Raw genomic sequence first — 15603 nt, forward strand, 5'->3', positions numbered from 1 at the left:
CCGGAGTTGCTGCCAGCACTTTGTGGCCTTTAGTGGGCTGAAGGCCCTGTTCCTATATTGCACTGTATATTTGGTCAGAACCCATTTCTAACAATCTGTGGAATTCTCTGCCTCAGAGGGCGGTGGAGGCCAGTTCTCTGGATACTTTCAAGAGAGAGCTAGATAGGGCTCTTAAAGATAGCGGAGTCAGGGGATATGGGGAGAAGGCAGGGAAGGGGTACCAATTGGGGATGAGCAGCCATGATCACATTGAATGGCGGTGCTGGCTCGAAGGGCTGAATGGCCTACTCCTGCACCTATTGTCTATTGTCTATAATCTCAACCACACTTCATCATGACATGGCACTGTTGCAAACCTCCTTCTCACTTCTCACATCTTACAGCCTGAATACCTACAAATTATCCAGGTACACTATGTAACTATTACTGACACGCCTTCCTCTCTTTTACATTGCATAGTTTAGTTTAGTTTAGCTTATTATGGTCATGTTTACCGAAGTACAGTGAAATGATTTTTGTTGCACGCTATCCAATCAGTGAAAAAAACTAGATGTGATCACAAATTGTGTAGGAAGGAACTGCAGATGCGAGTTTACACCGAAGATAGACACAAAATGCTGGAGTAACTCAGCGGGACAGGCAGCATCTCTGGAGCCCGAGTTGCGGGGTTGAAGAGTACCTGGAGTGGGGCCATACATCACCGCCCCGCGCGGCTTGGAATGGCTGCGGGACTTTGCTAGCGCCCACCGGGGGCTCCAACAACAAGACCCGGAGCGTGGCCTTGCATCACCCGGCGCGGCGTTAATGGCCGCGGGACAATTACCATCGCCCGCCGGGGGCTTTGACTTTGACTTTGACTCTGACACCGGGAGGGGAATGGGGAGTGCAGGGGAGGGATAAGTCTTTGCCTTCCATCACAGCGAGGAGGAGATGCGCTGTGATGGGTGTTTGTGTAAATTGTGTTGTGTCTTGGGTCTTTTTTGTGTGTATGACTGCAGAAACAACATTTCGTTTGAACCTCAAGGGGTTCAAATGACAAATACATTGTATTGTATTGTATTGTAAAGGAATGGGTGACGTTTCGGGTTGAGACCCTTCTTCAGATTGAGAGCCAGGGGGAAAGGGAAACGAGAGATATAGACGGGATTAACAGCAAACGTATTAACGGGTAAAACAACAAAGGTGCTCAAAATGAATGGGATTGTTACCGAACCGGTTTATTCCCCTCAGGAGGGTGTGATGGACCTGTCAGAAAAGATGAGTCATGCATGACTGTGGAAGGAAGAGACAACATACAATTAAAATGAAAAGGATACAAAAGGTAGCTGAGAATTTGTCAACCGTGAGAGACACAGAAAACAGTAGAAAAAACAGTAAACACAGACAGTAAGAGCTAAAAAAAGGGGAATGTGATAAGAAACTTGCGAGCAATGACAAACCCAACACAAAAAAATCGTCAAACATAAGGAGGATGGATCAGCAATGTTAAAAGCGGGTAGTAACAACAGCATAAGCAACGATACGGAAACAGCCAACTCGTTGAAAAATTACTACAGAGGAAGAGGATACCGTCTGGTTATCCCAAGGAAGTTGAGTTTGATCTGAGCAAATGTGAGGTGTTGCACTTTGGGAGGTCAAAAGTAAGGTGGATGTAAATGTAAAGTTAATGGCAAGGCCTTTAATGGCAATGATGTACAGAGGGCTGTGGAGGAACGAACTGCAGATGCTGGTTTAAACCGAAGGTGAACACAAAATGCTGGAGTAACTCAGCGGAACAGGCAGCATCTCTGGAGAGTAGGAATGGGTGACGTTTCGGGTCGAGACCTTTCTTCAGACTGATGTCAGGGGAGTGGGTGGGACAGAGATAGAATGTAATTGTGGACAGTAAGACTAGTGGGAGAACTGGGAAGGGGGAGGGGATAGAGAGGGAAAGCAAGGGCTATCTGAAGTTAGAGAAGTCAATGTTCATATCGCTGGGGTTTAAACTACCCAAGCGAAATATGAGGTGCTGTTCCTCCAAATTGCATCGGGTCTCACTCTGACAATGGAGGAGGCCCTGGGGAGAAAGGTCAGATTGGGAATGGAAGGGGGAGTTGAGCCACAGGGAGATCAAGTAAGTTAAGACAGACTGGGCGAATGTGTTCAGCGAAATGATCACCTAGCCTGTGTTTGGTCTTGCTGATGTACAGTAGTTGACACCCGGAACAGCACATACAGTAGATGAGGTTGGAGGAGGTGCAAGTGAACCTCTGCCTCACCTGGAAAGACTATTTGTGTCCTTGGATAGAAACATAGAAACATAGAAAATAGGTGCAGAAGTAGGCCATTCGGCCCTTCGAGCCTGCACCGCCATTCAATATGATCATGGCTGATCATCCAACTCAGTATCCTGTAATATAGGATTGTAGATATTGGAGATAGTCTTCCATGGGATGTAGTCGAGAGGGGAGGTAAAGGGACGGGTGTTGCATCTGTAACGGCGAGACCAAGCGCAGGCTCGCCGATCGTTTCGCTGAACACCTCCGCTCAGCCCGTCTTAACCTACCTGATCTCCCGGTGGCTCAGCACTTCCAACTCCCCCTCCCATTCCCAATTACCCCTTTACAGGCAGGCTGTGGAGGCTTTGGAAAAGGTTACCAGTGTGTTACCTGGATAAGAGGGTATTAGCTATAAGGAAAGGCCAGACAAACTTGTAACGTTTTCTCTGCAATGTTAGAGGTTGAGGGGAGAACTGGGAGAAGTATATAAAATTACGAGAGGCATAGATAGGGTGGTCTGTCAAAACCCATTTCCCAGAGTGAACATGTCAAAGACTAGAGGGCACAGGTTTAAGATGAGTGGGGCAAAATTAAATGGAGATGTGTAGGGCAAGTTTGTTTTAACAATGTAGTGGGTGCCAGGGGTGGTGGTAGAGGCAGATACAACAATGACATTGATGAGGCTTATACACAGGAATCATTGGGGGGCTATGGACTAGGTGCAGGCAGAAGAGATTATTTTAACTTGGCGTCATGTTCGGGTTGGATGTTGTAGACCAAGGGGCCTGTACCTGTGCTGTTCTGTTCTATGTGCTATCAAACAAATTCTGACACAGAGATTAAGTTTGCAAAATTGAATGTAAACAGAAAGGCATTATTGAAGAAAATATCGGCACTAAAGAGCGTTGGCATGGCAGCGCAGTGGCGCAGTAGTAGAGTTGCGGCCTTACCCATCATAGACCTGAGTTCGATCCTGACTACGGGTGCTATCTGTGCGGAGTTTGTACGTTCTCCCTGTAACCTATATGGCTTTTCTCCGGATGCTCCGGTTTCCTCTCACACTCCAAAGACGTACAAGTTTGAAGGCTAATTGGCTTGGTATAAAGGGGCTGTCCCACTGCGGCGATCTAATTGGCGAGTTTAGAAGATATTGCCCTCGACTCATACTCGCAGACACGAGGTCCGAGGAGGTCTTTGTAACTCTCCTTCATGCTCGAGAGTAGTCCCCGCGTACTCGAGGCCTCAGCTAAGTCGCGGCGTATTTTTCAATATACTGAGAAATGCCGCGAGTAAAAAAAGGTCGCCATGGAAAAAAATCTTTTTTTTTTTACTCGAAGGTTTAGTCGAAGTAGGCCGTAGTAAGTCGGCATGTTAGTCATAGGTAATCGAGGGTAGTCGAATGTAGTCGTAGATAGTCTTCAACATAGTCGAAGGGAGGTCGAAGGAGATCGAAGGAGGTCGTCTCCACTCTCCTCTATTCGGTGTCCAATTTTCCCGAAGCTAGTCAAAGCTAGTCTTCAATATAGTCGAAGGAGGTCTTCAACATGACACTTTTTCAAACTCTCCTAAACACTTAAAAACTCGCCAATTAGGTCGCCACTGTGGGACAGCCCCATAACTGTAAATTCTCCCTAGTGTGTGTTGGATAGCGTTGGTGTGCAGGGATCGCTGGCCGGCGCTGACTCGGTGAGCCGAAGCGCCTGTTTCCGCGCTGTATCTCTAAACTAAACTAAACAAATACTGAGGCCAGATATTTCCATGCCAGGGTTTTTAAAGGAAGTAGGTGAAACATTGCAAAAGTATAATTTTCCAAAGTTCTCTCAATTCGGAATTGATCCTTAACATTGGAAATTATACACGTCAGTCCGCCATTTACGCAAGGCGAGAGAGGGAAATGAGTAAATTATAGACCAGTTAGCCTAACATCTGTTGCCGGGAAATTACTGGAACCTATAATTAAGGATAGAAAGACCTTGAACAATATTTTGCTGATCGGATAGAGCCAGCAAGGATTTTAAAAGTGTAGGGTCCCTTTGATGAATTTGAATGAATATTTTGCAAAGTTGACTAGAATGGAAATATCAATGGACTTGCTCTTATGTGGACTTTGAGGAAAATACCCGAGAAAGTGTCTCAGAAGAGGTAGCTGGGTGATGTTAAAACGCAAGGAATAGAAAGGAAATTATTGCCCTGGTCAGATAATCAACAAAGAGGCAGAAGTCACAGAGTCAAGACAATGTGGAGATACTTAGGTTTTGTCCCACAGGTATGGGGGGCTTATTGTAGCTAAGCAACTGGTCAGAAAATCACACATATATATATATATATATGGGAGCATTGAATTACAAATATATTAATCACATTAATTATATTAATCGTGTATGCAATTCGATAAGCTATGGAAAATGCCTATCGAGGGGCAAATGTGTAGTCAGCCACTACAAAATTCAAAGATTAGTTTAGTTTAAAGTTACGGAATCAGGCCCTTCGGCCCACCAAGTCCGTGGCGACCAGCGGTCCCCGCATACTAGCACTGTTCTCCACACACTACAAACAATTTTCAGTCTTAACCAAAGCCAATTAACCGACAAACCTGTACGTCTTTGGAGCGTGGGAGGAAACCGGAGGGCCCGGATAAAACCCACGCAGGTCACGGGGAGCAGGTACAAACTCTGTACAGACAGCGCCCGTAGTCAGGATCAAGCCTGGGTCTCTGGCGCTGCATGGCAGCAACTCTACCGTTGCGCCACCGTGCCCCCCTTAACATTGAAGGACATTTATAATAAAGTACTTTTTGAAAGTTGAAAAGCAGGAAGCTGTGGAGGTTCGAGAGAATCAGATCTTTGTGCACAGAGATTGTTAAGACATCCAGGACATTGAAAAAGGCAATGTCAGAAAATGCAATGCAAGCTTTTATATTTAGAAAATTAAAGTATTGGGATACGGAAGCCATCCAAAGCCTTAGTTAGACACACCTGTAGTACTGAGAGCAGTTAATGTTAGGGATAGTGAAATGTAGATTAACCAGTAATATATTTTGGGTCCAAGGATTAAGTTATGCAGAGAATTTGAGTTGTATTCATGTGTGTTATATTCTCAGGAATTGAAAGGTTACGAAGCAAATAGATTGGCTGAAGAAGGGACTCGACCCAAAACGTTGTACTGAACTTTCAACAAAAATAAATGTCACTGTACCTCAGTACATCATTTCCAAGTTCACTAGTTGGACGAGTGGAATTAGGCCTTTCAGCCATCGAGTCTACTCCGCCATTCAGTCATGGCTGATCTCTGCCTCCTAAACCCATTTTCCTGCCTTCTTCCCATAACCCTTGACACCCGTTCTAATCAAGAATTTGCCTATCTTTGCCTTAAAAATATCCACTGGCAGTGGTGGACTGGCCAGGGTGTCAGCTTGCCCGATAGCATGGGCCCCTGATGAAGTGGGCCCTCTATATCAAGTGGGCCCCCTTTGTCTCCTGGCAATCAATATTCTTAGACCCAGTCGGCCACTGTCCACTGGCATGGCCTCCACAGCCCTCTGTGGCAATGAGTTCCACAGATTAACTAGCCTCTGACTAAAGAAGTTCCTCCTCACCTCCTTTCTAAAAGAGCGCCCTTTAATTCTGAGGCTATGACCTCTGGTCCTGGATTCTCCTACCAGTGGAAACATCCTCTCCACATCCACTCTATCTATGCCGTTCATCATTCTATAAATTTCAATGAGATCCCCCCTCAAACTTCTAAACTCCAGCAAGTAGAGGCCCAGTGCTGTAAAACGCTCATCATATGCAAACCCACTCATTCCTGGAATCATTATTGTAAACATCCTTTGGACCCGCTCCAGAGCCAGCACATCCTTCCTCAGATATGGGGCCCAAATGTGCTCATTTATTCCTAATGCGGCCTGACCAGCACCTTATAGAGCCTCAGCATTACATCCCTGCTTTTGTATACACATCCTCTTGAACTAAGTGCCAGCATTGAGATTGCTTTCTTAACTACCGATTTGACTTGCAGATTAACTTTTTGGGAATCCTGCACCAGCACTCATAAGAGTCCCTTTGCATAGAAACATAGAAACAGAAAATATAGGTGCAGGAGTAGGCCATTCGGCCCTTCGAGCCTGCACCGCCATTCAATATGATCATGGCTGGTCATCCAACTCAGTATCCTGTGCCTGCCTTCTCTCCATACCCCCTGATCCCTTCAGCCACAAGGGCCACATCTAACTCCCTTTTAAATATAGCCAATGAACTGGCCTCAACTACCTTCTGTGGCAGAGAATTCCACAGATTCACCACTCTCTGTGTGAAATTTTTTTTTTCTCATCTCGGTCCTAAAAGATTTTCCCCTAATCCTTAAACTGTGACCCCTTGTTCTGGACTTCCCCAACATCGGGAACAATCTTCCTGCATCTAGCCTGTCCAACCTCTTAAGAATTTTGTAAGTTTCTATAAGACCCCCCTCAATCTTCTAAATTCTAGCGAGTACAAGCCGAGTCTATCCAGTCTTTCTTCATATGAAAGTCCTGACATCCCAGGAATCAGTCTGGTGAACCTTCTCTGTACTCCCTCTATGCACCTCCGATTTCTGGATTCATTCCCCATTTGGAAAATAGACTACGCCTTTATTCCTACTACCAAAATGCACGACTCCACACTTTGCTGCACTATATTCCATCTGCCACTTTTTGGCCCACTCTCCCAACCTGTCCAAGTCCTTCTGCAGAGTCCCCGATTTCTCTACACTACCGGCCCTTCCATCTATTTTCGTATCATCCGCAAACGTGGCCACAAGCCTTCAATCCCATCGTCCAAATCATTAATATACAACGTGAAGAGTAGCGGCCCCAGCACCGACCCCTGTGGAACTCTGCTAGTCACTGGCAGCCAAATAGAAAAAAAAACATTATTGCCTCTCTTTGCCTTCTGCCGACCAGCCAACCATTGTCGATCTGCAGTTCCTTCTGTGAACATTTAACACCATGCAGGCCATCGTGGTATCCAAATTCATTGCATCTCGGTACGTGTGACAATGATGAACCAAACCAAAATGCAACAGTTTACAGTTTAGTTTATTGTCACGTGTACCGAGGTACAGTGAAAAGCTTTTGTTGCGTGCTATCCAGTCAGCGGAAAGACAATGCATGATTACAATCGAGTGTATGGATACATGCTAAGGGAATAACGTTTAGTGCAAGGTAAAGCCAGCAAAGTCGGATCAAGGAGAGTCCAAGGGTCACCAAAGAGGTAGATAGTAGCTCAGCACTGCTCTCTGGTTGTGGTAGGATGAATCAGTTGCCTGATAACAGCTGGGAAGAAACTGTCCCTGAATCTGGAGGTGTTTGTTTTCACACTTCTATACCTTTTGCCTGATGGGAGAGGGGAGAAGAGGGAGTGTCCAGGGTCCGACTGGTCCTTGATGATGTTGCTGGCCTTGCCGAGGCAGCGTGAGGTGTAGATGGAGACAGTGGAAGGGAGAATTTGGTTTGTGCGATGGTCTGGGCTGCATCCATAATTTACTGCAATTTCTTGCGGATTTCTTGTAAGAAAATAGTCCTCATTTTCCTTCTCAGCATGCCTTGCAAGGGAAGATACTTACATCAAAGAGATGTTCTATATACATTTCCTCATTGACTTTGTCACGAAGTATGTCCTGGTTTTGCCGGACAAATGTGATGTAGGTATCTGCAAGATCCATTCCAGGTTGCTGTAGAGAAATAGATAGAAAAGTAAAACGAAAGTTGCTTCAATGTAAATGACCTCGTTATGTCTATCCTTGGTTTTCACATTTCCATCTCATGCACATCGCCCGGCACGGTGGCGCAGTGGTGAAGTTGCTGCCTTATAGCGCCAGAGACCCGGGTTCGATCCTGACTATGGATGTTGTCTGTACGGAGCTTGTACGTGCTCCCCGTGACCTGCGTGGGTTTCCTACGGGAAGCTTCGGTTTCCCCCCCCACGCTCCAAAGACGTATGTACAGGTCTGTAGGCTAATTGGCTTCCGTATAAATGTTAAAAAATTGTCCCTCGGATAGGTAGGATAGTGTTAGTGTGCGGGGATCGCTGGTCGGCACAGATCCGGTGGGCATGCTTACGTGCTGTATCTCAAAAACTAAAACTAATCTAAAACAAGGACAACACAGTTAATCCCATGTCACCATTTTCCTGACAGACACAAAGAAGAGATTCTAAAATGAAGCTGCATGCTTGATTAGTAAAGGTGTCGGGGGTTATGGGGAGAAGGCAGGAAATGGGGTTGAGAGGGGGAGATGGATCAGACATGATTAACCATATAACCATATAACAATTACAGCACGGAAACAGGCCATCTCGGCCCTACAAGTCCGTGCCAAACAACTTTTTTCCCTTAGTCCCACCTGCCTGCACTCATACCATAACCCTCCATTCCCTTCTCATCCATATGCCTATCCAATTTATTGGCATTGAATGATTGAATGGCAGAGTAGATCTGATGGGCTGAATGGCCTATTTCTGCTCCCATGAACGTACATGAAAATAAGGCACCAACTGTTGGAACAATTCAGTGGGTCAGGCAGTATCTGGATAACAAGTGGGGGGGGGGCCTTTTGGCTTTGGATCTATCTTCACACTGTTCGTGGTTGTGGGTGTGGAGGGGAGAAAGCCAGAAGAGAGAGGGGGGGGGGGGCACGACAGAGCCTCGTGAGTGATGGGTGGATACGGCTGAGCAGGGTAGGGGTTCAGGTGATAGATAGATGGATGGGACAAAGGCCGGAGATGAACAGACAAATGGTGTGAGATAAGGGCAGATGAGGTGCGAGTTGAAAAGCCAGAGGAAGGAATATAGATAGGCGTGAGGGTGCTCATCCAAATGGGGCACAGGGAAATGGTTGGAGGGGGAGAAGGAGGAGGGGAGGGTTTTGGGATCGATGCCTAGCACTGCAGAATTCAATGTTCACACCATTGGGTTGTCAGCTACTATTGAAGGTCAATTAAAAAATCTCTAAGGCCGTAAATCATTCCAGGTGGAAGATATTGAATGTGGATCTCAGAGTAAGACTAAAGAGGAGAATTGTGAGGAATGGTTGCTTATAAGTTGGAGTATTAGGTAAGGGCAACAGAATTCCACATTGCAATATTAAAATGGGCATGATGATTACCTCATGTTCCTAAGTTCTAGGAGCAGAATTAGGCCGTTCGGCCCATCAAGTCTACTGCGCCATTCAATCATGGCTGATCCATCTTCCCCTCTCAATCCCATTCTCCTGTCTTCTCCCCATAACCCCTGACACCCGTACTAATCAAGAATCTGTCAATCTCCGCCTTAAAAAATATCCATTGGCACATTCATTTGTGGAAGATCTTTGGTACCAACTGAGCCTCTTGCCGTGCTGCCAACTTTGAGAGGACAGGTTCAGAATATAAAGAAACTAGTTGAGCAACCTATATTTGAGAGGAAGTGAAATCCCAAGTTGGGTTTCCAAAAGAAAAACCAAAATAGATCACCGGCAATGGAAAAAAAAAGGTTTAGTTTAGTTTAGTTTTGTGATACAGCGCGGAAACAGGTTCTTCGGCCCACCGAGTCTTCACCGACTAGCGATCCCTGCACATTAACACTATCCTACACACACTAGGGCCAATTTACACTTATACCAGGTCAATTAACCTACAAACCAGAGGGTCTTTGGGGTGTGGGAGGAAACCGAAGATCTCGTAGAAAACCCACGGGGTCACGGGGAGAGGGTAGAGACAGCACCCGCAGTTGGTATCGAACCCGGGCCTCCGGCGCTGCAAGCGTTGTTATGTCCCTGTCCCACTTAGGAAACCTGAACGGAAACCTCTGGAGACTTTGCGCCCCAACCAATGTTTCCGTGCGGTTTCCGGAGGTTGCAGGTAGGGAGACTGACAAAAACCTCCGGGAACCGCACGGAAACCTTGGGTGGGGCGCAAAGTCTCCAGAGGTTTCCGTTCAGGTTTCCTAAGTGGGACAGGGGCATAAGGCAGCAACTCTGCCGCTGCGCCACCGTGCCGTTTCTTGTCCTACATTCATTCAATCTCTTCCCCGAAGCAAATGACAGCTGTGCTCTTCTGTTTTAATAAAAGCCAACAGAATCTATTTTGTTGCCGCAGCTATTTTCCTCTCCTCACTGCTCATCTACCTGTCGCAGCCTAGGAGACATATGGGAGTTTCACACCTTGAGAATAGATTTTCACATGCAGTCTGCAGTCTTGAGACAGTAACTCATAATTGCACGAACGCACACAACCTGGATAGCTTTATCGCAGCAGCTGGTGACATTTACCAATTAGAATTGCAGTTCTTTAAAACAATTTCTTCTATATCGCAACTTGCAAAGGGTAATTATTTATAATGAACAAGGAAGAGATATATATTCCTTGTTAGCGCACATCTTGTGCAACTGTCATGTTCTCTGGTTTGTCAGGAGGTGCTGAGCACCGAGATAAGAAGCAAACAACTCTTTTTCATTATTAACACCATTAAACTTGATGGCTTGATTCATCAGACTGCGCTGGTCATTATTGTATTAGAGGGGCGATGACGAGGAAACACCAATTCTTCCTTATGCTGAGTTAGCATTTAACAAAAAAAAATTGCAAACAACTTGAACTTTGATCTCAAATCTATCACCTATTTTTCATGACTTATTGTGTCCTTGTGAATAATCAGTATAAATGTTTCTACCAAATGGAATCAACGTGATGCGTGGGCTCTTAAAAGATAACGAGGGGTTTCAATGTTGAGGGTGGCACAGTGGCGCAGCTGGTAGAACCGCTGCCTCACAGTGCCAGAGACCATGGTTCGATCCTGACCTCGGGTCCTCTCTATGGGGAGTTTGCATGCTTGCCATGTAACAATATGGGTTTCCTCTGGGTGCCCCACCTCTCGCCCACATCCTAAAGACGTGCGGCTTTGGAGGTTAATTGGCCTCTTTGAATTGCCACTGGTATGTAGGGAGTGGATGCGAAAGTGGGATAGTATAGGACTAGTGATCCATGGTCGGCGTGGACATTGGTGGGCTGAAGGACCTGTTTCCATGCTGTATCTCTAAACTAAAATCATACAGGGAGACTTGAAGGTTTAGAGCAGATCTTTTTGTATAAGACATCAACATGTTAAAGATCTCTGAGATAATATAATAATAGTCTGACGAAGGATTTTGATCCGAAATGTCACCCATTCCTTTTCTCCAGAGATGCCTCTTGACCCGCTTAGTTACTCCAACATTTTATGTCTATCTTCAGTGTAGACCAGCATCTGCAGTTCCATCCTACACAATATATAAGGTGAGTTGCTTTATGAAAATGTTGAAGAAAGAACTGCAGATACTGGAAAAATCAAAGGGAGACAAAAATGCTGCAGAAACTGATCGGGTAAGGCAGCATCTATGGAGTGAGCCCTTCACCTGCTCACCCGCTGAATTTATCCAGCATTTTTGTCTGCTTTATGAAAATGTTTAGTTTCAAGACATTTTGTGATTTAATATTTACTATGAATAAAAATGCAATTTCTATTTCTAAACCCTTTTCATTTTACAAACACCACCCTTAAATGTAGCCTATGGTACAATAACAGATCTGGGTTCCATCCTGACTATGGGTGCTGTCTGTATGGAGTTTGTACGTTCTCCCTGTGATCTACATGGGTTTTCTCCGGGATCTCCAGTTGCCTCCCACACTCCAAAGACATGGGTTAATAGGCATGGTATCATTGTAAATTGTCCCTAGTGAGTGTAGGTTAGTGTTCATGCGCGGGGATCGCTGGTCGGCGCAGACTCGGTGAGCCTGTTTCCACATTGTATCTCTAAACTAAACTAAAATAACTGGCCTGTAAACATAGATAATTTACGACAAACAAAAAAAATCAATGAATTAATAATCACTGTAAACACCAAATGATGGTGTGTGCGGAGATTTTTGCAAGCAGCAGACGTTTAGTGCTGGCAAAGTATAGTTCATTGGCTGAAAACTGTATTTTCACTGGCCATTTCACTTAGCTGAATAAGGAAATAAGGATGCCTTTCACTATACATCTCAAGGTCTTTTGTTTGCTGTCTTAACTCATGAAGGAGCAATGCACACCGCAATTATAAAAGGGAATGACCTCCTCTTTGTACCGCTCACCTCTCCATTCAGTGCTCCTGCTGACCAGATCCAAATGAGGTGCAGATGGAGATCCACAATTTAGTCACGATTTTTTATTGTGAATCCAATATGTTTTTAATTGTTGTTGGCAATTTTCCATTTGCCTGTTCAAGCTGCTTGGCACCACTCAGGGTCTGGACTTTCGATCTGCATAAGCTTTTCTTTGGTCCTTGCTTTCTCCCTCCTTCCGCCCCTTCCCTCCCCCACATAACCTACTGTCTCCGCCTCTTCCTTTCTTCCCCCCCCCCCACCCCGACATCAGTCAGATGTAGGGTCTCGACCTGAAACGTCGCCTGTTCCTTTTCTCCATAGATGCTGCCTCACCCGCTGAGTTTCTCCAGCATTTTTTGTCTACATTCGATTTTTCCAGCATCTGCAGTTCCTTCTTAAACCTTTGGTTTTCAGTGGTTGGTTTTAGTTTAGTTTAGTTTAGTTTAGCTTAGAGGTACAGCGCAGAAACAGGCCTTTCGGCCCGCCCAGACCGCAAAGACCAGCGATCCCCGCACACAAACACTATCCTACACACTCTGGAGACAATTTACATTTATACCAAGCCAATTAGCCTACAGTATGGGTTGCTGCAAGACGAGATGGAATATCTTGCACTTCCAATGATGTGGCCCACCAAATTTAATGCTGATCAAACAAATTTTTAGTCAGACGGTAGTTAATCTGTGGAACTCATTGCCACAAAGGGCTGTGGAGGCCACGTCAGTGGATATTTTTAAGCCAGTGGTAGACAAATTCTTGATTAGAACGGGTGTCAAGGGTTATGGGGAGAAGGCAGGAAAATGGGATTAGGAGGCAGAGATCAGGTGGACCAAATGAGCCGAATGGCCTAATTCTACTCCTGCAACTTGTGAACAGAATGGCTAAGGTGGAGGGCCAGGCAGCAAAGAAATCAAAGGCTAGGATGCTTGGAGTCTAAGCAGTAGGGCTGACTCCAACAGCGCCAGAGACCCGCATTCCATCCTGTCTCTGGGTGCTGTCTGGATGGAGTTTGCACGTTTTCCCTGTGACCGTGTGGGTTTTCTCCGGGTGCTTTGTCTTCCCACATCCCAAAAATATGCAGGTTTATAGGTTGATAGGATTCTGTGGATTGAGTTTAGTTTATTGTCGTGTGTACAGTAAAAAGCTTTTGTTGTGTGCTATCCAGTCAGCGGAAAGACTAGGCACACAAAAATGCTGGAGAAACTCAGCGGGTGCAGCAGCATCTATGCTGCTGCACCCGCTGAGTTTCTCCAGCATTTTTGTGTACCTGGGATTTCCCAGCTTAAACAGCGGAAAGACTACACATGATTACAATCGAGCCATTCACAGTGCACAGATACATGACAAAGGGAATCATGCAAATGACGTTTAGTGCAAGATAAAGTCCAGTAAAGTCCGATAACTAGATAGCCTGAGGGTCTCCAAAGAGATAGATAGTAGCTCAGGATTGCTCTCTACTGTCCCTCAGGTGTAGGTTAGATGATCTATGTAGGATAGAGGATAGTATGGGTGATCGCTGGTCGGCATGGACTAGATGGGCCGAAGGGCCCGTTTCAGCCCTGTATCTCTCAACTAAATTGAAAAACAAAAAAGCTACACTGGCAGAGTTATTTTTTTACAGGCATCGCAAGTGAAACTTCTAACATTCATTTCACACGCTAAGTGATCTGTTGCTCACTGCCGTGGAGGGCTGCTTTGTACTTGCACACTTTTCCAATTAAGTGCCTGAATATGCTCTTGGTGCACAGGGGGGCCTGAACCCCCTGCTGAAACCCTGTGTTATGCTTTCTTGAAATCCTACGGCACCAGACAAAACAGGGAGCAGATTATTTATGGAGAGAAGGAATGGGTAACGTTTCGGGTTGAGACTCTTCAGTCGCCCATTCCTTCTCTCCAGAGATGCTGCCTGTCCCGCTGAGTTACTCCAGCATTTCTGTGCCCATCTTCTGCTGAAGATAGCATCTGCCGTTCCTTCCTACACATTAAGCAGATTATTTATTCATGTTTAACAAACGCAATCTACATCTATTCCTGCACTTCATATTTTAATGTGGACAAAATTGCTGGAGAAACTCAGCGGGTGCAGCAGCATCTAATGCATTTCGTTGTCTCTAATGCATTTCGTTGTCTCTGTACTGTACACTGACAATGACAATTAAAATTGAATCTGAATCTGAATCTGAATCTATGGAGCGAAGGAAATATTTCCTTCGCTCCATAGATGCTGCTGCATCTGCTGAGTTTCTCCAGCAATTTTGACTACCTTCGATTTTCCAGCATCTGCAGTTCCTTCTTGAATATTTTAATGTGACTGGAAATGTATCGTTTCAGAAAAAAATATGAGGCTTTGATAGTCCCTGAAGCATTTGGCAGCCAAAGTTGTTGGCATTAAGGAGCCTCAGTAGAAATGTACATTTTGGGTGGCACAGTGGTAGAGTTGCTGCCTCACAGCACTAGAGGCATATCATATGAATTTAGAAGATTGAGGGGGGATCTTATAGAAAGTTACAAAATTCTTAAGGGGTTGGACAGGCTAGATGCAGGAAGATTGTTCCCGATGTTGGGGAAGTCTAGAACAAGGGGTCACAGTTTAAGGATAAAGGGGAAATCTTTTAGGACTGAGATGAGAAAAACATTTTTTACACAGAGAGTGGTGAATCTCTGGAATTCTCTGCCACAGAATGTAGTTGAGGCCAGTTCATTGGGAGGGAGTTAGATGTGGCCCTTGTGGCTAAAAGGATCAGGGGGTATGAAGAGAAAGCAGGTACAGGATACTGAGTTGGATGATCAGCAATGATCATATTGAATGGCAGTGCAGGCTCGAAGGGCCGAATGGCCTGCTCCTGCACCTATTTTCTATGTTTCTATGTTCTATCCTGACCACGGGTTCTGCCTGTGCGGAGTTTGTGTGTTCTCCCCGTGATCTGCATGGGTATTCACCGGGGGCTCTGGGTTCCTCCCAAACTCCAAAGACGTACAGGGTTGTAGGTTCATTAGCTTAGTAAATTTGTAAATTGTCCCTAGTGTGTGTAGGGTAGTGTTAGTGTGTGGGGATCGTTGGTCGGTGCGGACTCGGTGGGCCAAAGTGCTTGTTTCCGTTCTGTATCTCTAAACTAAACTAAACTAAACTAAACTAAACTAAACTAAAGGAAAAAGAAACACACTGATTATTGCACAAAGGAAGTGGTTGCAATTGCTGAAGGAGGATT

The 15603-nt window shown here is 45.4% G+C and overlaps 1 protein-coding gene across 7 annotated transcripts in view; it reads right to left on the reverse strand.

Annotated features, from left to right (window-relative positions):
- The window catches only part of cadps2 (Ca++-dependent secretion activator 2), a 371627-nt gene that overhangs the window by 24495 nt on the left and 331529 nt on the right, over positions 1–15603 (reverse strand). For all 7 annotated transcript variants that reach the window (XM_055650231.1, XM_055650236.1, XM_055650233.1 and 4 more), the window contains one exon: positions 7860–7967. In XM_055650231.1, the coding sequence (XP_055506206.1) occupies positions 7860–7967 (108 nt within the window). The remainder of the gene's footprint in view (positions 1–7859; positions 7968–15603) is intronic.

The sequence above is a fragment of the Leucoraja erinacea genome, chromosome 19 (genome assembly GCF_028641065.1).
Source record: "Leucoraja erinacea ecotype New England chromosome 19, Leri_hhj_1, whole genome shotgun sequence".
In the NCBI taxonomy this organism is placed as follows: domain Eukaryota; kingdom Metazoa; phylum Chordata; class Chondrichthyes; order Rajiformes; family Rajidae; genus Leucoraja; species Leucoraja erinaceus.